The sequence below is a fragment of the Acinonyx jubatus genome, chromosome D3 (assembly GCF_027475565.1).
Source record: "Acinonyx jubatus isolate Ajub_Pintada_27869175 chromosome D3, VMU_Ajub_asm_v1.0, whole genome shotgun sequence".
NCBI classification, from domain to species: domain Eukaryota; kingdom Metazoa; phylum Chordata; class Mammalia; order Carnivora; family Felidae; genus Acinonyx; species Acinonyx jubatus.
In genome coordinates this window covers 2869807-2894754 of record NC_069392.1, presented here as the reverse complement: position 1 = coordinate 2894754, position 24948 = coordinate 2869807, and the positions used below count along the sequence as shown (strand labels likewise).

The window sequence follows — 24948 nt, the reverse complement described above, 5'->3', positions numbered from 1 at the left end:
TACATCCTCACGACCTACGATACATTCTGCAAGGAGGCGGATCTGGGAGCGGGCAGCGGCTGCTGTATTAAACGACATCACGCGGGTAAAAGTGGAAAGAAATACAAGGAGGCTGCAGAGAGCAAAGCCCCGTCATGGAGCGAAAGGGTGACAATTTAATTGTCCAACCAGACGAGGTGAGTAGACTTGGGGACAGGAGCAGGTGGCTTATGGCTGCTGGAATCCCAGTCTTAGAGCAAATGGGGAGCACCTCAGTTGGGGGGGTGCTAAGGTGGGAAGGGTGAGCTGGCAGAAACGACACCCATGATCTAAGGAGAATTCAGTCATATGCACTGGACAAGGGGTGGGAGAAAGAGAGAGGGGAGGAGGAAGAAGAGGAGGGGGATGGAAGGATGGGGAGAAGGGGAGGAGGGGGAAGAGGGGAGGACAGTGGAGGAGGGGAGGAGGGGGAGGAAGAAAAGGAGGAGAGAGGAGGAAGAGGAGGGAGGAGAAGTGGGAGGAAGGGTGAGGAGGGGGAGGGAGGGGAGGAGGGAAGGGGAGAAGGGGAGGAGGAGGAGACAGAAAGGGGGAGGGGTGAGGAGGGGGAGGGAGGGGAGGAGGAGGGAGAGAAGGGGAGGAGGGAGAGAAGAGGAGGAAGGGTGAGGAGGGGGAGGGAGGGGAGGAGGAGGGAGAGGAGGGAGAAGGAAGGGGGAGAAGGGGAAGAGGGGTGAGGAGGGGGAGGGAGAGGAGGAGGAGGAGTGAGGAGGGAAGGAGGAGGAGGGAGAGAGGGAGGGAGAGACACAGAGGAAGCAGAGAAACAGGGTCAGGGAGACACAGAGACAGACAGGAACTGGAGAGGAGAAGGAAGGCAGAGGGACAGGGAAGAGTGACAGGGAAGACACCCAAGAGACCTGGCCTCTGTGCCCCAGGCCGCTGGCCCTCTCCCGCCCCTCCCCCACTGTGGCGGGAGCTGGAGCTGGGCCGGAAGCCGCTCATCCCCCCCCCCCACCCCCCGTTCTTAGGCTTCCCACGGAGGGGAGGGGGACATTCCGAGTCCTTCAGATTCAAGCCACAGCAAACCTCTCAGGGCTGAGCAGGGTCTCTGTCTGCACCCCACGCGCGGACGCCTTGGTCCCCCCATGTGTCCAAGCCCGCGCAGGGGTGTGGACGGGCCTCCTGCCCCGGCTCTCCCCGGCCCCACACCCCGCAGGGACGCCTGCACGTGTCTCTGGGGCCGCGGACGGGAGGCCCGGTGTGGCCGTCGCGGGGCTGCCGCGAACAGCTCTCCCGTGTTTCCGGAGGAACAGGGGAGCCAGCGTCCCTTGGGGTTGAGTTCACCGTGAGAACCACTTGCCCGCGGAGACCCGCCTCTTCGAGAAGGACACGTGATGTTCGCCTGGCGGGGCCCCTGCAGACTGTCCCCTGGAGCTGACACACCGGCCGTGGGGGAAGAAGGACGCCGTGAACGCCGGAAAGGCCCCCACTGCCCATGAGTGACCAATGGCTTTCAGGAAGGTGGCCGGGTGGGGGGGTGAGTACAGATTCTAACACAGTGAACTCGTCCCCAAAAAGCCTGGTTCTTGGAACCGGCCTGACATTCTACGCCCTGTATGCCGAGCTTACGAAGGAAGGAACGCCCGGACCGCTCCGAGGGGTCTGTCGCTTTCTTCTCCGCATCCAGTTACAGAGACATTTGTGGCCCCTCTGCCCACGTGCTCCCTTTCAGTCCCCGTCAGCAGCGCCCTGGTCTGTCGTTGGGCCGGGCTGGGCTTTGGGAGACAATCCGTCGCGGTGACGCCTCCCAGGAGCTGCCTCGCCCTGGCCTCTGCCCCCGACCCCGCGCACGGCCAGCTGTGCGTCCGGACCCCAGCGACACGCCGCCTCCCAGCGAGGCACACGCTTCCGCGGAGTCTTGGTCGCCTTCCACGGTCTGCACGATCGCACACGGGAGCCACACGGCTTCACAGTCTCCAAAGTGCTGTGATTAAAGACAGAAAGAGGGCCGTGGGCAGAGGGGGGCTGCTTATTCCCAGAACCTTTCGGAAGCTCAGTGATTCAGAACTCGGTTTTTCCTGCAAGTTTTAAAAATCCTGCCATGCACGGTAAGCCTCTCGGCATTGACCAAGACACCGTATGGTGGGACGTGTGCACGGGTCCCGACGTGGGGCCACCCCCAGGCGAGCCGGGGGCATTTTCCGGGGCTCTGAGGACAGGGACGACCTCATTGTGTCCGGTCGCTACGCTCCGTCACCAAATTAAAGGCTGGGAGTTGAGTGCGAAGCAATGTGTGCGAGTGTCCCGGCTTACACATCCTCACGTAACCTTCCCGCGTAGCGGTGTGGCTGCCTGCTTTCCCCAGGGTCCAGATCCCGGCAGACCCAGTCCGTGTCCTCACCACTGGTCGGGACGGAGTTCACGGCGGGGCATCCTTCATCCGAGGGGATGGTGGTGAAGGTGGTAAATTTTACCCTTTTCCTTTTTGAGGTCGGGGACGTTGGGGGCTCACTCTTCTGATCCTTCCCATCAGCAATGGTGGGTCCCGAACACTTGAACAGCTGCCCGTTGATGCTTTTCTGGGAGTTTGTGCTCAGGAGATACTTACTCTCCTCGAAATACATGTCCCTGTCAATGGCGGTGATCTGCTCATCTTGGGAGGAGGCGAAGTTAATGTGGTTCTCCAGTAGTTCTGACCGGTGGCTCAACCCAACCCAGTCATGGGAGTGACTCATACCTTCTTGCTCTTTGAAGGGAACCTGTTTGTGCCTGTACTTCAACGCAAAGGCCACACAATTTATCAGGAAGACCAAAATGGCCAGGCAGAAGACACCCAACAGGGCATACATGCCGATCTCCAAGTCGCTCAGCCCTTTGGATGCCTGTGTGAGGCCGTTCTCATCCACCTCCCCATTGCTGCTGGGCGGGCCCCCCTGGGTCGGGAAGCTGGTGAAGTCAATGGCGACGGTCTGCAGATGGCGGCCATCGTCTAGGAGGCTTTCTTGGTTCTTCTTTCTCTGGAAGGTTGACCTCTCTGTCGTGGACCCCCTTCCTTCCATGAGGCCCATGGAGGAACTCCCGTAGTACGGTCCCCCCTGACCCCCCCACTCTTGCAAGGGTTTTTTGGGTCTTCTGTCACTGACATTATTTTCTAGGTGAACTCCTGCCCCCGTGTGTCTGCTGTCACTGGTGTTGGGGTTAGCATCACTTTGGCCAAATTTAACTCTGACGTTGGCCGTTCCCACAGCCAGCACACTCTTCCGCTTGGACTTCTGGCACGATTCGCTAATAACCATTTCCACCTTGATCAGAGGACCCTGTCCCTCAGTTTCAGCGGCGATGATCGGCCACTTGACTTTGGGGTCTTGGTGGATGGAGACCACTTTCTCGTCCAGGGACGTGGTCATCAAGGAGAAGTCCTTCCCATCGTAGATATCCAAGGGGGTGATGGAGCCATCGCTGAACTGGACCCAGCAACTGATGGCTGCCTCCTGTCGAATAAAATAAACCAATCAACATGGCCCCAAAGCTCACCGAACACCAAGTCTTTGTAAAGTAGACATTCTGTGGCCAGGATAATACGACCAGAACAAAGGAAAACCTTTTAAGCAGCACAGAAATAAGAGACAAGACACACGGGAGGTCACGGGAGAAACCCAATTCTTAGGAAGACGCAAAACCGACAGCAAACAACCACCAGACTGAAATGACAATGAACCCGGGCCCGTAACAAACACTCCATAATAAGATCCTCTTTTTCCCTCTGGGGTGTGGAAAAAAAGACGGGGTTTTGAGGCAGGGCAAGATCTATGTCTGCGCAAACATAAATTGCACGTCAAAGGATATTACTGGTTAGTGGGATCATTTGCAAGTGTTACACGTTTATGTGGAAAATATTTATTGCATTACTTTTTAAGTTGCTTTAATACCGAGTCTCTGCTCATTACTCACAACACAGATGAAAGCCCCTGATGTGGACAGGGGCACACAGAGGAGTGTGGGCTTTGGTCCCGCCTCACCTGGGTCTACAGGACTAGGTTTGTACATGTTTCTGGACCCAGCGTGGACTTGGGACACCAGGAGTCAAACCAGCCAGGGAGATAAAGCCAGCGCTATCTGGCTTTTCTTTCTCTGCCAGCCACTCCCCCCTCAACCAGCTGGGGAGACGGGGAGGCCAAAGGGCGTCCAAGGCCAAGGTCTGCACGCATCTCAGTCTCTTGCCTTTTTACTTTGTTGCTTTAGACCAACTTTCCTTGGGACTAGGTGGACCAGGCAGACGAAATCACCTCCGATTTAATGGGAGTGGAGACGTCACCGTGCTTGACAGCGAACTGGTGGGCCCGTTGCCACCTGCCTCCCCCAGATGTCAGAGAACCTGCCCCACCCCAAGCCCGGAAGGATTACTAGCCTGGACAGGCACGTGATCCTGTACACCCAGCCCGGGCGGACTGGACCAGGGATGAGGCGCACATCTCAGCAGCTCCGAGCCAACGGGCATCTCTCTCTATCTGTCAGACTTGAAATAAGACAGACGGGACTGACGCCTTAGCTGTGGGAGGATGCGTGGGGGGCTCACAAAAATGTGGGGGATGAAGCCCCCCTCGGAGCAACCGCAATGGAGCAGGGCTAAGCAAGCGTCTGGGGACAGCACTTATCTCCAGGAAGAGAAAAAGAGACAGACGAAAAGGAGGTGTGGCCACCGAGAGACCGCAGACACTCTTCCTCCTCTGAGCTCCTACAGCCGGGGTCCGTGAGAGCCCCCAATCCTGGTAAGAAACCGCTTGTTTTCTTAAGCTCGCCTGAGTGGATTTCACCTTCTCGCAAACCAAGGGCCCCTGAGCGTGACAGAAGCCAGTTTTGCACGGGGGCTGTTCAGTCTCTGGAAGCAGGGAGGAAGGCTCCTCCAACACGGAGGCACCGGTGACTCGTGGCTTCAGCTCCTTGGGCTCAGCCACTAGACTCTACCACTGGCCGGCATCGGCTTAGCCCAGCTGCTAGGTGCAAAATGCTACCAAGACGGTGCAGGAGCCCCCGGACGGACTCTGATTCGCCAGGTTCTTCCGATCTGCCTCGAAACCAGAGCAGGAAGTTCAAACGCCCCTGGGCTTCTTGCAACTGAAATGTCAGAGCCAGGTGCAGGCAGGGACTAAGGGCCATCCAAGCCACGCACGGAGCAAACCTCAGGGTCCCCTGTTGAGCTCTGCCTGTTGGGAACGGATTAGCTCTTTGGCCTAATTCTAACTCTATCTTACCGCTTCCTTAACGCCTAGCTGGTGGTCACCTGAATTTATCTCCCCACGAAGACGGAAAGCAGCCTCGGGGTATCTCTCCTTTGTGACCTGCACCTTGCTTCCTGCCTGGCATCCGCCCTGAGAAAAAGGTTGGTCTTTGGCGACCATTCACATCTGCTACGGGAATCACGCCCTTCCCAGGGTTTTATAACCCAGACCGCTGCACGCACAGGCCACAGAGAAGGGGCCGAGTGACGCCTGCCGAGGAACACCCGGTGAGCAGTACAGGCGGGGGGGACGCGAAGGCTGCATGTGTCCTGGGACAAGCCTGGCTCGGCTCGGAGCACGGGCACAGCCTCGGCGGTTCCGCGGGTGCGGGTGCCGGGGGAGGGGGCTCCCGTCCAGTAGGGAAGCTGCCAGGAACACCCCTGCGTGGGCTGGCGGCCTCCCCGCAGCCCCGCGGGAGGACAGTCCTGCTTCACGAGGCACGGGGAGAATCAACGGCCGGAGACCACGGCTTCGTTGCTCCGCAAGGCTCACCGGCGCCTCCGTGTTCCCCCTAAAAAAGAATGCTTGCCCCCCTCTAATGAGGGAGGAGCACATTCAACCTTTGCAGATGGCCTATCTGCAGCACCCTTCTTTTGGAAACCGTGCCATCAACACGCAAACACATACACCACACGATACACATCGCACACGCACACACACAGCGCCCCGTTGGAGCACGCGGGTTGCGAATGCGGCTTACACCCCCACGAGGTCCTTCTGCCCTGAGAACTATAAACCTGGTGAAGGGAACCCCGTCGCCCCAGACCTGCCGCCCCGTCTTCCTTGCGGGGACTCGGCAGCAGGCCGCGGGCACCTCCCAGAGGCACTGCTACCCCGCTGCTGGCCGAGGGGCAGCCACGCCTGATGGGCGACCCGCCTGCCGCGCGCCCCCACCTGCTGTGTGGCCCCAGCCCCGCCTCCAAACCTGTCTGGGCCTCTGAAGCAGGTCCTGAGCCACCGCAGTGGCAAAGACGGCTCTGTTGCTCCCTGGGCTGAGCTGCAGGGAGAGTGACAGCCCGGTCACCAGCTGGACCCCGAGGTCTGTGATGGTCACCTTCTCATCCAGCACGGAGATGGTCTTTTCTGCCAAGATGGCGTCCGACAGAGGTGACAGGATCTGAAAGGCAGAACCAACACAGAAGGAAAGGCTTTCTGTGGTCGCAGGAACTCCTGCACTGGCGTCAATGATGTGCGTAGAGACAGACGGATGAGCCAGAATGACAGAAACGGGTCTTTCCCATGGATGTCTTCTTCCAAAAGACGTAGCTCTCTTGTGAAAACACGATGCACTTTTAAGCGTTTATTTATTTTCAAGAGAGAGAGAGACACACAGAACACAGATCTGAAGCAGCTCCAGGCTCCGGGCCGTCAGCACAGAGCCCGACGCGGGGCTCGAACTCGCACACCGTGAGATCTTGACCGGAGCCGAAGTCGGACGCTCAGCCGACTGAGCCCCCCAGGCGCCCCTCCCGGCCCTCTTTAACCTGCTCTCCTGACACGTTTCTCAGTGCCTGTTGTTACTGATATTTATGAAGACGTGTGTCACCGTGGCAGCTCTTCCCAGGACGCCCACATGCCACCTTCCGTCTCTGGGTCTGGTTAGGACAATTTGAGTGGCAGTCAGCATGACATAAGAGTCCTCAGGCAAAGCGGACAAGCGGACTTATAACTCAGGAGGACTCGGTGGGAGTAGGTAAGAGGGTCTCAGCAGCGGCTGTCCCACCAGGAAAGACTCTCCAGGTTTAACACGTGGGAAGCTGGCCCGTTTCCCCCTCCGTAACGCCTGATTCGCGAGCACAGTGCTGTTCCCCTTGTGCCCACGCTACCATTTAGGGGGAGTGATTAATGCCCCGTGTGTGTATCCGGTTTCCAGGCATTAATTTAGCCTGATGTAGACAGATTCCAGGAATTTAGATCTTTGGTTTAGATCTTTCAATCAAACGCCAATGTGGAGGTTTCGAGCTCTTGTCTACGGGGCAGATATGTTTTGTTTCACATAAATAAAACTTTAAAACGGAATTAATGGCCACCCTTAAGACAATCAGAGGATTTACTACAAAAAGATTTCTCGCTTTTCTGGAAAGGCTGCAACATCTGGCCGTACGAGAGTCGAGTTTTCGTCGGCAGCTTTAGGATATGAGCAGCAGCCCGGCCCTCACCACTGTCCGCACCGACCCCTACGGTGTTCCCAGCGCTTGGGGGCCTGAGTCAGTAGCTGTCTTTCAGCTCACGCCCGGCCTGCTTTGCTCACAGTTACTTTCTCAGGTCTTAGAGGTCACTGGAGCATGTGACCCCTGGGTCACCTCAAACCCATTTATTTTCTTCCTTGACTAAAATGATCTCTTTTAAATACCAGCCGATTTTCCAGAACGGACATGCTTTAAATCTTGCACAATCCAATACTTCCCTGACAAGGCCTCCTTGTACACAGCTGTGTCACAAACCCCACTGAATGGCTAAGAGCGGGATCGGGGGCAGCCACGGAGGAACCATGCTTGTTCTCAGACCAGAGGTAGACAACTGACCCCAAGGGGCCGCCTGGAACAGCGTCCTGAGGAGTGTTTGTTTCAAAACTCCATGTTGCAGGAATACCTGGGGTGCTCAGTCAGTTGAGCTCCTGACCCTTGATTTCAGCTCAGCTCGCGATCTCAAGGTTCGCGGGATCAAGCCCCGCATCGGGCTCTGCGCGGACAGCATGGAGCCTGCTTGGGATTCTCTCTCTCCCTCTCTCTCTGCCTCTTCCCTCTCTCTGCCAACCCCCTTGTTGTACCCTGGTCCTCTCCCATTCATTCCCAGCTACGGGTGCCCCCGACACCGTGGGGGCGACATAACTTTGTTCCTCTCCTCCGCACATTTTCGACACGCCCCACTTTTTGTCCAGCCTGGGGTGGGACCTCACACGGCCGGGCATCACGGCGGATGGAGAGCTGTTCCACGCGACGATGGGCAGCGAGAAGCCGCTGACCACGCCCAAGGTTCCCATGAGCTAGCTCGGGCCAAGAGCCTTCTCCCCAGGATGGTAACACGCGCCATGGCGTAGACGGACAGCGTATTCGGCTTTCAAACAAGACCCGACCAGAGGAGCTGTCCAGGGTCTGCCAAATAAATGCAGGCAACACGTGAGGAATCTCGAGATTCCGGTCACGTCATCGCACCGCTTGCATTATTTGGGGGACGATTTCTTTCACTCTAGAAATAGACGTTGTCCTGAGCAATGACCAACCGTTCTCGTCTGGCCAGAGAAGAGGCAGGGATACAGAGGGCCCCTGCCTGGCGCGCTGCTTACCTGAATGGTGGTCATGCCGAGCTCCTGGCCAATCAGGACTTGGCCCCCTTGCAGCCTGGCGATGCGGGGTTCTTCCACCTGCGTGAAGTCATTCACCAGCTCCGTGATGTCCACCTGCCAGTCTGAGCCCAGCAGGTGGACCAGGTGCCCCCCGCGGTCCGCCGCTTCGGCCACAAACTGTGTCAAGACCCGCACCATGGCGTGCTGGTATTGGAGAGTGCACCCACGGCCCCCTCTCCTCTCGTCCTCCTCCTCTTCCTCGCTGTCCCGGGCCGGCCTGTCAAAGGGTCAGCTCAGGTTAACAGGTCCTGATCTGGGCCGACGGCAGGGGCTGCAAGGGGGAGTGGGCAGCGAGCCCAGCCTGGTGGGTGCACAGGTGACACTCAAATGTATGAGTCCTGACAGTCAGAAGGGGCTGTGGTGTGGTCAGCAGAGCTCCTAAGGTCCCCGGGGAGCCCCACCTCCAGGAACGTGCTTGGTGGAGCCCCCTCCCTTTGAGTGTGAGCTGGAACCGGGAACCTTCCTCCAGTGCAAGACCACAGCCAATGGTAGGGGAAGTCGCTTCCAAGATTAGGGTCTGAAAGACTGTGACATGTATCCTTTCCTCGGTTCCTCTCTCACTTGCTCTCCTGAAGCAAGCTACGGGGTCGTGAGCCACCCTATGGAGCTGGCCACATGCCAAGGCAACGAGTGAGGAGCCAGGGCCCTCCGTTCCACGGCCCGGGCTGGCCGGCAGCCACGTACGTGGGCTTGGATGCAGAGCCTTCCCCACACGAGCTCCAGCTGACCAGACAGCCTGTGGGAGACCCAGCTCAGCCACGCCTGGACAGCCGATCCGGAGAGAGGGTGAGATCATACGTGCTTCCTTTCGGCCACTAAGTTTGGGGATACGTCATTAAGTTGTGCAGTGACGGGTAACTCCTATGACAGGGCTGGGGACGGTGGGAATGGCCCCAAAACCAGCACCGCAAGGAGGTCAGTGTTGAGCTCAAGGCAAGGTCACATGGCAGTAAGTGTAGAAAGGGCCGCCATGGTTCGGCTCGGGGACAGATGTTAGCTGCTGCCCTCGTGTCTGACGCCTTCCACCCAGCCCATCCTTTCTGGCACGTCGTGGTCTCTATCTGAGCGACAGCCCCGTTCTGTTGTCAGAGCTGAGCAGGACAGCCGTGACACTCTGTGTCTTGTTGTGCCGAGATCAGACTCGGCCCGTCCTCGGGGGAGTCCTGGCACCCACCTGCCCTCACGGGCTCAGTAACCCCTCCTAAGGCCGCCCTGCCACCTCCACATCAGAGACCCCGGCCACCAAGGAGAGGATCACTGCCGAACCCATCTTCCAACCACGCGTGGGACCCACGGCCTGCAAGCTTCCCGCTCACCCAGCAGCACAAAGACTAACAGGATGGAGCTCCAAGGGCAGGGGTGTAAACAGAGGTCACCCCTCAGACCAGTGCCAGTCTCCTCCCCCGCTGAGCACACAGACACCAGGAGAGCTTCCTCCTCCTCTAATTCCGCGCACGCTCATTTTTGACTTTCTGTAGGTCGCCGGCATGCGAGTCCTCAGGCCCGGGTTTCTCCGAGGTGACAAAGTCCCTGAACAAAGAGCCTGACCTCTTGCAACTCTCTTGGTATCTGGTGCCCGGTGCAGACAGAGGGGACCTGTCACTGGGGCGCCTGGGGGGCTCAGCTGGTTACGTATCTGAGTCTGGATTTGAGCTCAGGTCATGATCTCACGGTTGTGGGATCGAGCCGCGTGTCGGGCTCTGTGCTGAGTGTGGAGCCTACTTGGGATTCTCTCTCCCCCCTCTCTCTCTGCTCCTCCCCATCCCCCTCCCCCCAAAATAAATAAACTAAAGAAAAAAAAGAAGACCTATCACCCTATCAGGCACCATCAGCACAAAGGGCCAGGCATGCAGGTCACAGGCTCTGACTTCATCTCCCCAGGACCAAGCAATCTGAGAGCTTCTGGGCTGGGGCCACGGACAGGTTGCCCAGGTCCAGCCAGAATGTATTCCCAGGTCCCCTCCTTCTGGTATCAGCCCATTGGTTCAGGCAGGGTTGACCTCTTCCTCCAGGGGACTGTGGATGAGGCCTCACCAGGCAGTGTACTCCGTGTCCTCGCCACGGTGACTGGATCAGGGACAGGCACACAGCCCAAGGGAGGATAGCCTAACCCCAGGACTTCTGCTGGAGCCACTGGGGAGGAGAAGGACGCACCTTCTGGGGGTGGAGTGCAAGTCTGGAGCCTCACGTAAAAAGAATACGGGGCCAACACATAGCAAACCAGGCTGAGAGGTAGGGAGAGATTCCACCCGTAAGGGATCCCCGGGTCCACTCAGGCCTGAAATTAGCTACCCTGCAAATTTCCATTTTTAGCCAAAGCCTGTTTGGCGTGGGTCTCTAATATGGAGTCCTGACTAACACGCCCACCGTTTGTTGGAGACGATGGGCACCCTCCAGCCCTTGATCTGGTTGAGCTCGGTGTCGGAGACCTCGATCTGCAGCGGGAGCCGGGGCACCCACACCGTCATCTCCAGAGGGCTGCTCAGGTGCTGGTAGGTGAAGTTCACCACCACGTTCACCTTGCCCTTCATTTCTTTCCCGTTGACAAAGACGTAGTCACAGCGGTCCGACACCTGCGAAGAGGAGAGAGGGGTGGGAGGCATGTGAGTTCTCACGGTATCTCATCGCCAAAGGAACAGCGGAGAAGGCGGAGGAGGCGGGGGAGGTGCCCTCACTCTCTGAGGGATAAGCCATACTGGTTCGTACACAGGTGCCAACACAGGTGCCCTGCTGCCTCTGTCCCGCTGCACCTCTTCTGTCAGGTGGCCACTGGGTGTCGGGAGCCGTGCCCTCAGCTACCCGGGTGCCGCGTGCTGCCCACCCTCCTCTTGGCCTGCTGACCCCCCGCTTTGCCTGGTGAAAGGACCCGCTGTGCACACAGCCACCACCCCGAGCACCTCCTGGGGTCAGGAGGAGGCTAGGTTTCGCTGAAACTACCCTGCTAGAAACTACACGCAGCTGGAAACGCACAGCCTGGACACCCCCTCCTCACCCCGTCCGCCCTGCTGCCTCCTCCTACAAGTGCAGCATCCCTGCCCGAAGGGCCCGAGGAAAGCAAAGCAGAAGCTATCAGGTTGTTCGAACATCATAAAAAGCATTTCCAGGGAAGGCCCCGCTCATCTCCGCGGTGAGGCAGCGGGGATACAAAGGCACCGAGGGATGCTGAGAGGTTCCGCGGCCGCTGACGATCAACGGCTCTGAAGGGAAACGCGGACTCAGGCCCGTTTACATGAGTCAGACCAGGTTGTCATCCTAAATATCTGCCATTAGCAAAAGTACTTAAATCTGATCCAAAGGCCGAACGGAGCAGCTCGGCGGCTTTGTCACCATCGTGGCCAGGCCACGGCTCTCCTTGCCCCCAGCCCGTAATCTCAGGCTTTTCCTCTTTCAAGGGTTCCAGAAAACTGGGCTGAATTGTCACAGATGAGCTGCCTGGGGGAGGCAGAGGGAGGGAGGGGTACTGAGACAGAGAGGAGAGGTAGGGGAAGAGGGAGGGGGGAGAGAGGGAGGAAGGGAGAGAGAGAAGGAGGTGGGGGGAAGGTCGGGTTTGTAAGACTTGTTTTCGGGGAAACTGGCCATTTCGTGAATGTAACTTCCCGGCCCTCCTGCCGGACGAGGTCTGGGGCGGGGAGACGGGAGAGCATCTCAGGCGGGGCCACCACCAAGAGCCTCCTGTGGAAGGTGGGAGCAGGTGCTGGGGTAGATTGTGAACTTAGGGCTAGGTCTTAGAGTTCTGTTTTGTTGTGAAATTCAGTGTTTATTCCTCAGAGTACTAAGGAAAGGGGGGTGTGTATAGGTGCATGTGTGCACATATACTTCTGTGCCCACACGTGTGTACAGACATGTGTGTACAGTGTGCATGTGCATGCATGTGTGTGTGGGTGCATGTGCGTGCATACATGTGCATGTGTGAGCATACATGTTGTGTGTCCGTGTGAGTATGTGTACCCGTGTGGGTATGCATGTATAATGTGCGTGTATAGGTGCCTGTGTGTGCATGTACTTGTGTGGGAACACATGGGTGCATGCATGAGAATACATGTGTATGTGCACATGCGTATAGGTGCACGCATGTGCATGTACTTGTGTGCACATGTGCATGTGTATACGTGTGTGCGTACGTACTTGTGTGCCCACATGCGTGTACATACATGTGTGCATGTATGTGTGTATAATGTGCATGTGCATTCATGTGTGGGGGTGCATGTGCGTGCATGCACGTGCATGTGTGAGCATACATGTGTGTGTATGTGTACCCGTGTGGGAATGCATGTATAATGTGCATGTATAGATGCATGTGTGTGCACACATGTGTGCACGTGTGAGAACACGTGTATGTGCATGTGTCCATAGGTGCACGCGTGTGCATGCACTTGTGTGCACATGTGCATGTGTATACGCATGTGCATGTGTGCACATGTACTTGTGTGCTCACACGTGTGTACATACATGTGTGCATATATGCGTGTATAATGTGCATGTGCATGCATGTGTGTGTGGGTGCGTGTGCATGCATACACGTGCATGTGTGAGCATACATGTTGTGTGTGTCTGTGTGTGGATGCGTACCCATGTGGGAATGCATGTGTAATGTGTGTGTGCAGGTGCAGGTGTGTGCATATATGTGCATGGGTGCGTGCAAGCATAAAGTGTTTATGGCAAGTAATAAAAACACGAAACATGTCTGGCTGGAGGGTCTGTGATCTCCGCCCCACCGTTCTCTGGTTTTCCGCGCACGGCCAGAGTCGGCACAGAGGCAGTGAGCCGACAGCTTACCGCCGGCGTCTGGCGCTCCTTCAGGCACACAGTGGGGCTGCCCTCCTGGTTCACGAGCGGGACAGGGAGGGGACTGGGTTGACAATGAGCTGTGAGCAGCACTCAATTCCCCACGAGGGGCCGTCTAGGGCTCCCTGCCCGTCTCTGTGGCGCCGAGGGTGCTGGAGGTGGTGACTCCAGCCGGGGCGCCCCCGAACACCTGCGACAGCCCCCGACAAAGCTGCAGGGACAGGCGGCCGGGGTGGCAAAGCGCAGCTCTCCTGTGTGGAGTCCCTGATCCCCTGGGTTCCATTACGCACCAAATTAACGGGTTTAGTGAGCTGGGCAGGGCGAGGAAGACACACGAAGGCGGAGGAGATCATGAGCAGGTATCTGGGAAGATCCTAATTCTTAAGAACACAAAATGAGCCGCGAGTGCAATTGGGGCCTGCAGTGGGGGCCAGAGGTCTTGGTTATAAACTCAGATCTTTCCTTTATGACCAACTTAGGGGACCCCCTCCCCCACCTCATGCTAATGGCTTTCTAGTGATGGAAACCGTGCGAAGGAAGTAAACTAAAGATCAGGGAGGGAAACCGTGCGAAGGAAGTAAACTAAAGATCAGGGAGGGGTGACCCACGGCCTTGCAGGCTTCACCCTGGGGGACAGTTTGGGAGGGTGGGGGGATCACGTAGTGTATAATGGGATCTCACAGGGGAGGGGGCTGGTGGTAAGTGAAAGGGGTTACCAGGGGCGTCTGGGGGGCTCAGTCGGGCAAGCATCCGACTCTCGATCTCGGCTCAGGTCATGATCTCATGGTTTGTGAGTTCGAGGCCTGCGTCAGGCTCTGCGCTGACAGTGTGGAGCCTGCTTGGGATTCTCTCTCTCCCTCTCTCTCTCTGCCCTTCCCGTGCTCCCACTCTCTTTCTCTCAAATAAATAAACTTAAAAACACATATATTGGGCTTCCGGATCCTATGTGCTGGGGACTTAGGGGGTATGACACCTGCCGGGGGTACTGATGCTCATAATCTCATGGCTTGGGGACTATGGTACCACCGGGCCTTACTTGTTGCCATTCTCGCATGGGAGGGGCCTCCAGCCTGGGGGTGTCAGGGATACTTTGGGGAGTGCCCGTGAGTGAGCTTGGGCTGCAAGTCCGGGGGCTTCCCCCTTGCTGGCTCTCCCCGTCCCTGGTGGCTTCTAAGTGCCATCCAGCCCGTCCAGAGTAAGCAGAAAAGGGGGTGTAAAAACACCCTAGAGAGAGGGAGGGAGAGGGAGACAGAGGACAGGGAGGGGGATTCACATGGCAGACGTAATTCAGTTTAGGATTCTGAGATGAGATTATCCCGGATTTGGGGTAGGCTGCAAATGCGATCGGTGTCCTTATAAGGAGAAACAGAGGAGGATTTGGCACAGAGACGAGGAGGCCATGTGTAGCTGAGGCCGAAGCAGCAGGGACTGGCCACGTGTGCCTGGGCGCCGGCTGTCCCGAGCCCCAGGAGCACTCAGGAGCAGATCCTGCCCTGGAGGGGACATGATTCAGGCTTCTGGCCTCCAGAGTCGTGAGGACAGCACGCCTGTTGTAAGACAGCCAGCTTGTGGTCATTGGTCAGAGCGTCCATGGGAAACTAACTCGCACCTGCGCATGCTTCCCCGGCTCTGACCTTCCCCCCTCCCCAAACAGGCCTTACTTCTGGGGCTTTTCTCATTGAGCCTCCCTCACGAGGCGCTGGCCCACCCTCGTCTCCAGGGAGCCTGACCCGCAGCTGGGCCGACTCTGACTCGGGAAGACCCCGGGCTCATCCCTCCAGGGCCCGCCTGGTCCCAGAGGAACGTGCCTCTCCGGTCCTTGGGCCCCTCTTCTCTCCCTCGCCCTGGCCATCGCCAGATGAACGGTCCAGGTGGGCGGACAAGACCCGCCCGTTGCCTCTGAGCCACCCCGGCACGGTGCTGAAGGTTTGAGGGGACGCTCTGGTGAGACCCGAGACCCTCCTTCAGAGTCGGCTTCCAGCCCGTGGCACCAGGCCACCGTGAGGACGTAGTCAACTCCAACTCCCGCTGTGCACAGTCCATCACCTCTGTGAATTTAATGCCATTCCTCTTTGCTGTTTGAATGCTGTATGAATTCAATCTTATTTAAATATCACCAACATTCATGGTAAACTCTTCCCTTTTTGCCCCCCAAGAGCTAGAGGGAAGGATGTTAAAATTCTGTCCACCCCCACCCCCAGATTTGGCAACAAATAAACAGCCTACAGGGATATTTTGCATCCAATTCTCAAGCTACGTGTTACCTTTTTTCAGATTAGTCTTTACCCTGCACGAAAATGATACCATTGATCATCGCGGTAACAAGAAAAGCAGCTAATGTTTACTGAGAGTTTGCTACACGCAAGGCGCCCGTGTGGAGTATCTAATACCTCATTCCACGTAATCCGCAAAATAAGTCTGTTGGGTAGGTGCTATTACCCCATGTTCCAGGTGAGAAACTGAGGCACAGGGTTCCGCAGCCACGAGGGACGTGTTACGCTGGGCTAACTGATCAGAAGAGAACTTTACCCAGTTTACGTTGCTGGAAGGCAGCCCACCTCACTCACGTCTGTTGGTGCAAAGCTGACAGGCTTCTGCCAAGGGACAAGCAAGTTTCCAATGAACACACGGAGGAGGAGAGGCGCTCGGTGTGCAGAGGGAGCGGGCCCTGTTAGGGGCTCACCTGCGGTCCCCCCAAGTCCTCTGTGAAGCCCTGCCTCCCAGGACCCCAGACTGCGACCGTATTTGCAGACGGGACCTTGGAAGAGGGGATGATGTTAAAATGCAGCCTTTGGGGGAGACAGGAAGGCACACAAGGGACCCAGAGGCGCTCAGACCAAGCGCGGACACGGTGAGAAGGCGGCAGGAGTAACCAGCCCTGTGGGAACCCTGACCTTGTACTTCCAGCCCCAGAATTGTAGGAAAAGCGTGCTGGGATCTGCATCCAGGCCGTCCCGGCCCCCTTCTCCCTGGTGCCATGCGGTGTGACCGTGGAGCTGTCTGGGGAGGGGACCCCGAGACAGAAGGTGTACCAGGCAGTGGTATCTGTGGAGGAAGCGGGAAGGGGCACAAGAAGGGCGGGGGCTCTCAGGTCAGACGCAGACCGGCTGCACCGAGGGGGCGGGCCAAGGCCCGGCTGCCCAGGAGGGGAGCGCCGTGCGGGAGAAAGCGGCCAGGCCCTCGTGTCCCTGTCTTCGTGGTCAGCACGGCCCAGCTCAGAACTGAGGGACCCGCGGAGCTAAGCGCCAGAGGACGTCGGCAGAGCAGAGACCCCTTTCCGGAGCTGCATCCGAGTGGTCCGTATTTATGACACCGAAGTCGGAAATTCTAGCATCTCTGGAATCCTCCATGCACGACAGCCTATTCTCCCCTCTGAAGCCCTGACTTTAAGTTCCTCGGGAAGCTCTGTCGTTTTAATTTTTTTTAATGTTTTTATTTATTTTTGAGACGAGAGAGAGACAGAGCATGAACAGGGGAGGGGCAGAGAGAGAGGGAGACACAGAATCCGAAGCAGGCTCCAGGCTCTGAGCTGTCCGCACAGAGCCCGACGCGGGGCTCGAACTCACGGACCGCGAGATCATGACCCGAGCCGAAGTCAGATGCTTAACCGGCTGAGCCACCCAGGCGCCCCAGCTCTGTTCTTTTAAAACCCAAACGAAACACGCTTACACAAGCCCACGCGCCCACCTGCTGTGTTTCCCGGGTCAGAAGGAATAACGCGCTCGGCGAACGCTGCCTTGTCTTTGTTCTGAAAGCCGCCGGCGCGTGGCCCCTGCAGCAGGATCACGGTCGTCTCCTGTCCCGCCCCACACGGCCGGCCGGCAGGAGCCACGCACACCGAGACCCTCCCACATCCCTTCTGGCTCAGCTGCAGAAACAGCTCCCTGTTAACCACCCGCAGATGCACAGACGCGGAGGGAAAACCGGTATCTTCGGGAAGAGCATCCTTAGCTGAAGGGACTGACTCCTCTCCTGCCGGCAGCTGTTGAACTGCGTTCCCCTGGTGCGAAGCCTTCCCTCAAATAACTCCTCACGGTCCTCGGAAACAGGAAGCCACTCGGGGACGCTACAGCGTGTGGGTCTCTTTCTTCCGTCTCTCTCGCGTCACACGGCGCTCCTGACATGGAAGGAGGAGCTAAGGTGAGGACCAAGCTGACGCCCGCTTCCTTCGGGGCCCGAGCGTCGTTTTCTCTTCACGCTCCCTGGAGCTTGTGCAGGCCAAGGCCAAGGTCTTGGGAGCACAGAGCCTGTGTCCCCTGCCACATGCAGAGCAGCGGCTCCAGAGTTCTGCAGAGTGGGTTCTGCTCCGTGGAAACGCCACCCGGGAGACGCGTCTGTGGGTGCGTGCTACATCAAACGCGGAGGCAGGCAGTCACGGTCTGGGAGCCCCGGCCGCCCCGCCAGCCTCTGGGGCGCGACCCCGCAGAGCACAGGTCTGATGTGCCCAGGGCTCTAGACCGGACATCTCATCCTTGGCCCCGGCTCCTGCTGGGTCCCCGGGGGGCGCTTGGTGACCATGACACCTGCATTCCTGCCATCCGGGTCCCCGCGCCACGAAGGGAGGACAGGGACGGACAGACGGGAGGACCGTCATGTGCTCTCGGCGTGCAGGCAGGTGAAAACCAATGAGTGGGCACTATCCTCACGGGGACCCCGGGGGTGGGGGGCGGCCAGGCAGCCCTCCTGCTTTGTGGCAGGGAAGGGAAGACGAAGACGCTTCTGGGAGCTGCACAGTCAACACGTTCCCCTGACCCACGGCGAGAACACGCTTTCTATTAATGGCTCTCCTCTCGTCATCAATCCCCATCCGACCTCCTGTCCGTGGGGCTGTGATCAGCATTCGGCAACCGCAAAGCGGTCCGTTTTCACACAGGTCATGCCTGCCCTCTTCTGTGCTGGTAGCGCCACCGATCGCGGGGAGTGGCCTGGGTGGCACCTGTGCCAGGATGTCCTGCTGGTGGAGGGTGCCCAAGGCCCGAGCCAGCTCACTGCTGCCCTGCCAGCTGTCCTTCAGAAAGAAGGAGTGGGCATCCTTCCTCCAGGCTGAGGCATCGGAGCAAATGGCACCCCTCTACCGGAGTCCTGCAGTGTACAACCTGTCCCACCACACACGGCGGTTCTGGAAGACGGCTCCTGACTTCGTAACACTGGAAAACAACCTTAAATCATGACACCACTGGCCCTGTTGCCAAATGCCTCATGGCTCTTCCTGCTCAATTCCTTTCCTGGCGATGAGCCCTCCCTCCCATGCTCAGTGTGCCGGGCGTCCCCTCCACCATCGTTCTGGTGGCTGCAAAGCACGGGGTGTTCCGGGACTTCTGTCTGAGACTTTCCCAGTCAGTGTTTACTGGCAGGTGGCACCGCCCGCTCTCGCTCTTGAGGCCATCTGTGCACCTGCCCCAGCCTCCCTCCTTCCACTGAGGCACCTTCTGCAAGTGACTGAACAGGAGGGTCCCCTCGTCGTCCAGATGCCTGCGACGCTTTCCCCACTCCGAGGGGCAGAAACCCCACTAACACCCCACAGACGGCGGCCGGACAGGGAGGGGCAGAGCAGGAGCGCGGAACTGGCCACAGCGTACCCGCCAGGTGTCCCTCCCAGAGACGCAGGACCAAGCGACGGTCGCTCCACACACCGGGAGCAGGTCCCAGCACGTAGGAGGGAGGACGGTACACTTAGGTGAAATCACGGAAACCTTGCTCAGCACCCACAAAATCTACAAGCCGCTGGCGGTGCCCTTCTGTGTTTGCCCATTGGGGAGACGGTTATTTCTAAAGTCCCGAGTCTGGCCGAAATCCACATGGCTGCAGGAGGTACCCGTCCCCCGGCTGTCTCTCCCAAGCAAACCCCATCAGCTCTCCGAGGGCCGTATTCCTGCGCCCAGGCCCCAGCCTCGACCGCGTGGCACTGAGGAAGCTCACTGCGAGCTACTTTTCCCGGATTCTGGGAGGTCAGCCTGAGCCAAGCTGTGTCTCCTTTTTCCCGGCCTGGTTTCTGGGCAGCACTTCAGGGTTTGGGGAGAGGGCTCAGATCCGACACCTTTGGATGGCCTGCTCGACTCAGCCGTGGCCCCGCGGGGAGAAGGGAGGCCACAGGGCTCAGATGCATTGTCCCGGGAGGCCACGGCCCCACTCAGGGGCCGGGGAGGCTGAGCCACTGGGGTCGCCCAAACTCTTCTGTCCCCTCTGCCGTCTGGGGAGCCCTCTCTGGCCATCACCTCTGCTCACTCTCTAACACGGCGTTTCCCAAACTCCCGCAGTGGTCCGCCTCCCCACGGAACAACTGCCAGAGTCAGACATCGCCTCTGGTTTTAATATTTCGATCAAAATGTTTGACCTGCTTTTCCAGCACGTCGTTGTGACACACTTTAAACACACGGGAAAATCCGCATCGTACGACGAACACCCATACACCCGCCGCCTAGCTTCTGCAGTGGGCATTTTCTGTGTTTGCTTCAGCAACAGACCTCTCCGCGTTTCAAGCCTCCGTCCCTCTGCTTTTAGGATTCCCTCCAAAGGAAGCTGCAAACATCAGTATCTTTAATGCTAAATGCTTCAACTTGGGGCACTTCCTGCCTCTCTGATTTATCCCTTGCAGGTGCTCCCCTCGCATGATCGCCTGTGTGCCCAGATCTGCCCGCTCCCAAAGGTGCACACGGCCCTTGAACGTGCCCCACGTGCTGGGATCTGAGAGCTCGGCGGAGGCAGGGAAACGGCACGCCCCATCAGCACTCCTAACCTCCCCCGCTCCACCACTGAGAAAACTCACCAGTGGTGCGCCCATCCTCTGGCAATAAAGCCCTTTGGTCCCTATTAACCCCACAGTGGACTGAGCCATCCTGAAGTCTTTGGTTTCTTTTCAATTTTGCATCTTTACTTTTTCTCTTCAGTCACAGAATATAACACAGATGCAACAGAACATTAAACACGTACGGCTGCACGAAAATTATAAGACAAGCACAGACCAGCAAGTCAGTGCCGTGGTAACACCCTCCCTCTCTGTCTTATCAGAGGTGCCTAAGTCAGCAGAGGTGCTGGCAGGGAAGGGGCGGGAGGGCCGTGCTGGGCCTGCTTCCCCTGTCGGCACAGACCGCCCAGCCCGACCCGGCCCGTGACTCTCCTTGTGAATCACCCGGGCGCTTGCTGACCGCACAGCTCTGCGGGCCACACACACCACATGGGTGCAGGAAGGAGCCAGGAGTGCTCTTCACTGACGTGGAGGGAGCACCAGGGCGGATCCCTAAGCGAAAACGGTCAGGCGAAAGCACCCGGCGTCCATGGTGAAGGCCAAACACGCCCTCAGCGCTGACATTCTTCTTGGCTCTTGGCTGTCACTGCCTCTGTGTCTCAGTGCCCCCTGCATCCTTAGGACCCCGGCACCGCCCCACTGCAGAGCAAGGAAGGGGTGTATGTGCCCTGGAAGGAGGCCGTGTGGACCTGGACAACAGAGAAGCCCATGGAATAGGGAAGGTCAGAGTATATATGTATATACGTCCTCCAGAGGGACATAGAAAAAGGCAACGGAACCCATAGAAGCAGGGGAGGAAGAGGCAGGGTCACAACCCGTCCTCGGGGAGCATGTGGGCAGCAGACAGCCGCTTGCTGCCATGACAGGTCACTCCCGGGGCAGGAGCCAGGTGGGGACACTAAGACCTGCCACACAGGACACATGGACGCATGGACCGCCAACCTGCGGCCCAGCTCCGTGGTGGCCGGGCTTCTCCCCCTGCTGATTCTGCTTCCCCCTTTCCCCGCACAGCGGCTGGCCCCCCCTCAGAGGCGGTGGCCCCTGATTCCAGCCCAGCACCTGCTCCTGGAGAGCCCGCCTGGTCCACTTAACCCGGCTGCTGTACCCAATCGCCAAGACAGGGAGACTGTCAGCAGCAAGTGTTCATGTCTCACATTTGCAGAGGCTGGACGTCCAGGGTCAAGGCGCCGGCAGGTCCGAGGTCTGACGGATCCCGCGTCCTGGCTTGTAGACGCGGTCTCCTCGCTGCGCCCTCCAGTGCTGGAACGGTGGCACAGCTCTTTGGAGTCTCCTTTATGAGGGCATTGATCCCATTCATGACCAGCTAACCCCCAAAGACCCTACCTCTCAATGCCGTCACCTTGGGCATCAGGTTTCAACACATGAATTTGGAGGGGCTTGGGCGTTCAGTCCACAGCACCATCTGTGGCAGGACCTTAGTGTGTCCCTTCCTCCAGGCAGCCCTCACTTTGCACTGTGCTAGTGAAACAGATACAGGTCGGGGCGGGGGGGGTGCTCAACACATGGTCACAGACCAACGACACGGTCCTGGAGCAGGAAATCCCACTAACGGAACACTACACAAATGAGAACCGCCCACCTACCATTATTCTTTAAACCCAGGTGAATATAGCACCAGGTAGGAAGAAACCACAAAACTGCCGATCTCCAGGACCGTCTGCAGACCTTCTACAGGGGGCTGAATCGTGTTCCCCAAATGCCTGTCTATCTAGACCTCAGAATGTGACCTTATTTGGAAATAGGGTCTTTCCAGACATAGTTAGTTAAGATTCGGTCATACTGGGGTCAGGTGTACTCTGGGTCCGGTGAGCAAATCCTTGTAAGAGACAGACGAAGAGAGACACAGGCATCCAGGGCAGAAGCCATGGGACGATAAAGACAGAGGCTGGAGGGAGGCGGCCACTGGCCAGAAGCTGGAGGAGGGGAGGAAATGCTGTACCCCAGAGCCTCCGGAGTGAGCACAGCTCTGCGGGCTCCCTGGCTGTGGGATCCTGGCCTCCAGGACTAAGACAGAAGGGAAGTCTGTTGCGGAAAGCCACCAGCTCGCAGTCATTATTACGGAAGCCCCGGGAAACTAACCTGTCCACTGAGTGGGACTCCTGAGCGAGGCCAGTGAATCTGCACCCTGACAGACAATTCTCATTTCTGATTCTCGTTCACCCTGTGAGCTGAGAGCCTGAGCCCAGAGAAGGGCCGACCCAAGGGGCTTCTTACAAAGGTGAGACCCACCCGTAGGTTCTGAAAGGCGTGGGTTTCCATTGCATCTTCCAAAGTGGATGAGCACTGATGACGGAGTCCTCCCTCCCTGTCAGCCCCTCAACAGATGCCCAGCTTTCCCAGCTGCTCTGGACTGCAGGACTGTCCGATTAGTAGCATTCGATGTTGCGCGGTAACCCTCAATGGGGCGACGTGAATGCTCACATGGGCATTTCAAACACAACCGTGCAGCGTGGGTCGACTCAGCATTACTTACTCAACGTGCTCCCTCACCACCTGCAGAAGTGGTGTCACTGGTGGCCTCGGGACCTGGGCCAACAGTCCAGGGGCGCCACGATAGGACCTTTGCTCAGTGGGAGTGGTGGTGGCGGGGTGGCAATGTCGTGACCAGAAATGTCTGCTACTCCTCTGCTTCCTCCCTCCCTCCCTCCCTCCCTCCTTCCTCCTTCCTCCCTTATTATTTAAAAATTCATTTTATGGGGAACCTGGGTGGCTCATTCAGTTAAGCATCTGACCCCGGATTTTGGCTCAGGTCATGACCTCATGGTTCATGACTTGGAGCCCCATGTCAGGCTCTGTGCTGACAGTGCAGAGCCTGCTTAGGACTCTCTCTCCCTCTCTCTCTCTGCCCCTCCCCTGCTCTCTCTCAAAATAAGTGAACTTAAAAAAGTGCATGGGGCATTCTTTTACAAAATGCAGACTTATCATATTACTACCGCATTATTCTTGGGATGCCATTTTAAAAACTCATCCATGGTTTTCCATTGCTTTGGGGTAATACAGGAGATTCTCACTGTGCCCCACAAGGTCTGACGTAGTCTGGCCCCTGCTGGGTTCCTGGGTCCCGTCCAGCACATGTCCTCCTCAGCATATCACAAGGTGAAAGAAACGCCAGTCTGAAAAGGAGCCATACCGTGCGACACTCTGGCAAAGGCACAACTATGGAGACGGTAAAAAGATTAGCAGACAGACCAGGAGTCAGGAAGGAGGGAGGGATGAACAGCAAAGCACATGTTCTCTTTGGGGCCAAGGAACCGTTCTGTATGGTGCTGAAATGGTGGCCACGTGTCATTATGCATCAGTGAAGACTCCCCAAACTCACAGCCAAGAGGGAACCCTAAGGCTAACAATAAGCCATCATCTCTAATAAAGCGTGAATATTCGTTCAAAAAATCCCCAACACGTACATAACGTTTACTACGTTGCACGCACTCTTCTAAGCGCTTTCTGTTTTTTATTGAATCTTTGTGACAAGCCAGTGAGGCACGTAGAATTACCGTGACTGGTTTACGAGAGAGGCACAGAGCCAGAGATGATGGCCCAGGTCTGAACTGGCGGCAGCCCACGCGGGGCACCGTCTCGCCGTCTCTAACTCAGTAAACCCCAGCGAGCCCCTGTGACAATCTGATCTCGACTCGACTGCAATGAAAAGAAATACTGACATCAATGAACACGTCTCCTTTTAATGATTTTTTAAAATTCATAAAGCTTTGTCGTGTGTTATGAATGTTTCATGCCGGCTTTTCAAGTCGGAATACCTCACTGGAGATTTTCTTTCCAATTGCTAATTTTTTTGGCATTACGATGGAAAGTGGATACTGGCTCATGGTCTAAAAGTTAAACAGAACAGAAAAGAGAAAGAAGCATGTACCTGCGAGTCATATGTCCCGCCCACACCCGCCAGGTTCCCTGTCCTTCACCCTGAAAGTGATCGTCGTCGGTACAGACCCTTGTGAAGCCTTTCTGAGTCTCCGTGTGTCCATGCATCTAAGTATGTACTTTATTATTGTTTTCTAAAATCATGATGGCCAGTATTCTACCTTCTGTGTGTGTTTGTTTCTCCCTTTAAAAATACAGCTTGTAGAGAGTCCTAAATCCTTCTTGGTAATATTCAAAAAGTCTGTGAATCAAAAGTCATGCTTTTGAGGATGATGGTTGAGTGGCAAAGGGACGCCCCATTTTCCTTTAAACACAGGTGACGGAAATCAGCATGGTGGTCTTCTGAATTATTGGGAACGTCTGCGCGGGGGCCTGGCCAGCCGCTCCAGGGTGCATCATGACGCAGCAACGCTTAGCGCCCAGGATGCACCTGCCCTCCAGCCTCTGTGCCCCCCCCCACCCCTGGGGCCAGCAAGGTGTCCCTCTCATCTCTGCCCTGCTGGACCCTGGGACGACGAACACAGGAAATATCTAGTTGGAAGCGTATGTGTTCTCTGGTAACTGTGACATTTAGTAGTGATCAACCTGAGGGCCTTAAAATTCTGAGTTAAAAAGCAACGTCAAAATGGGTCCCTGGGTGCCCGGTGGCTCAGTCAGTTGAGCATCCGACTTCGGCTCAGGTCATGATCTCACGGTTTGTGAGTTCAAGCCCCACGTCGGGCTCTGTGCTGACGGCTCAGAGCCTGGAGCTTGTGGGGCCGTAGAGGAGGGTGAACTGAAATGGCAGTAGACCAGCTCGAGGACACGAGACACAGCAATGGTGTTACTTGACCGGACTTTGTATAAAGGAACGTAGCTGCCAGATCTGCAATGAGGCGCCACCTTGGAGTCTGAGGAAGGTCACTTGGACCAGCGGGGCTAAG

General features: G+C 57.3%; 1 protein-coding gene across 1 annotated transcript in view; it reads right to left on the bottom strand.

Annotated features, from left to right (window-relative positions):
- Window positions 1-938: 938 nt before the first annotated feature.
- TMEM132D (transmembrane protein 132D) overlaps window positions 939-24948 on the bottom strand; it is a 554370-nt gene continuing 530360 nt past the window's right edge. Inside the window, exons 6-9 of the mRNA XM_027044209.2 lie at window positions 10966-11171; window positions 8539-8815; window positions 6178-6369; window positions 939-3464 (exon numbers count right to left, since the gene is read on the bottom strand). Coding sequence (XP_026900010.1) covers window positions 2283-3464; window positions 6178-6369; window positions 8539-8815; window positions 10966-11171 — 1857 coding nt within the window. The 3' untranslated portion in view covers window positions 939-2282. The remainder of the gene's footprint in view (window positions 3465-6177; window positions 6370-8538; window positions 8816-10965; window positions 11172-24948) is intronic.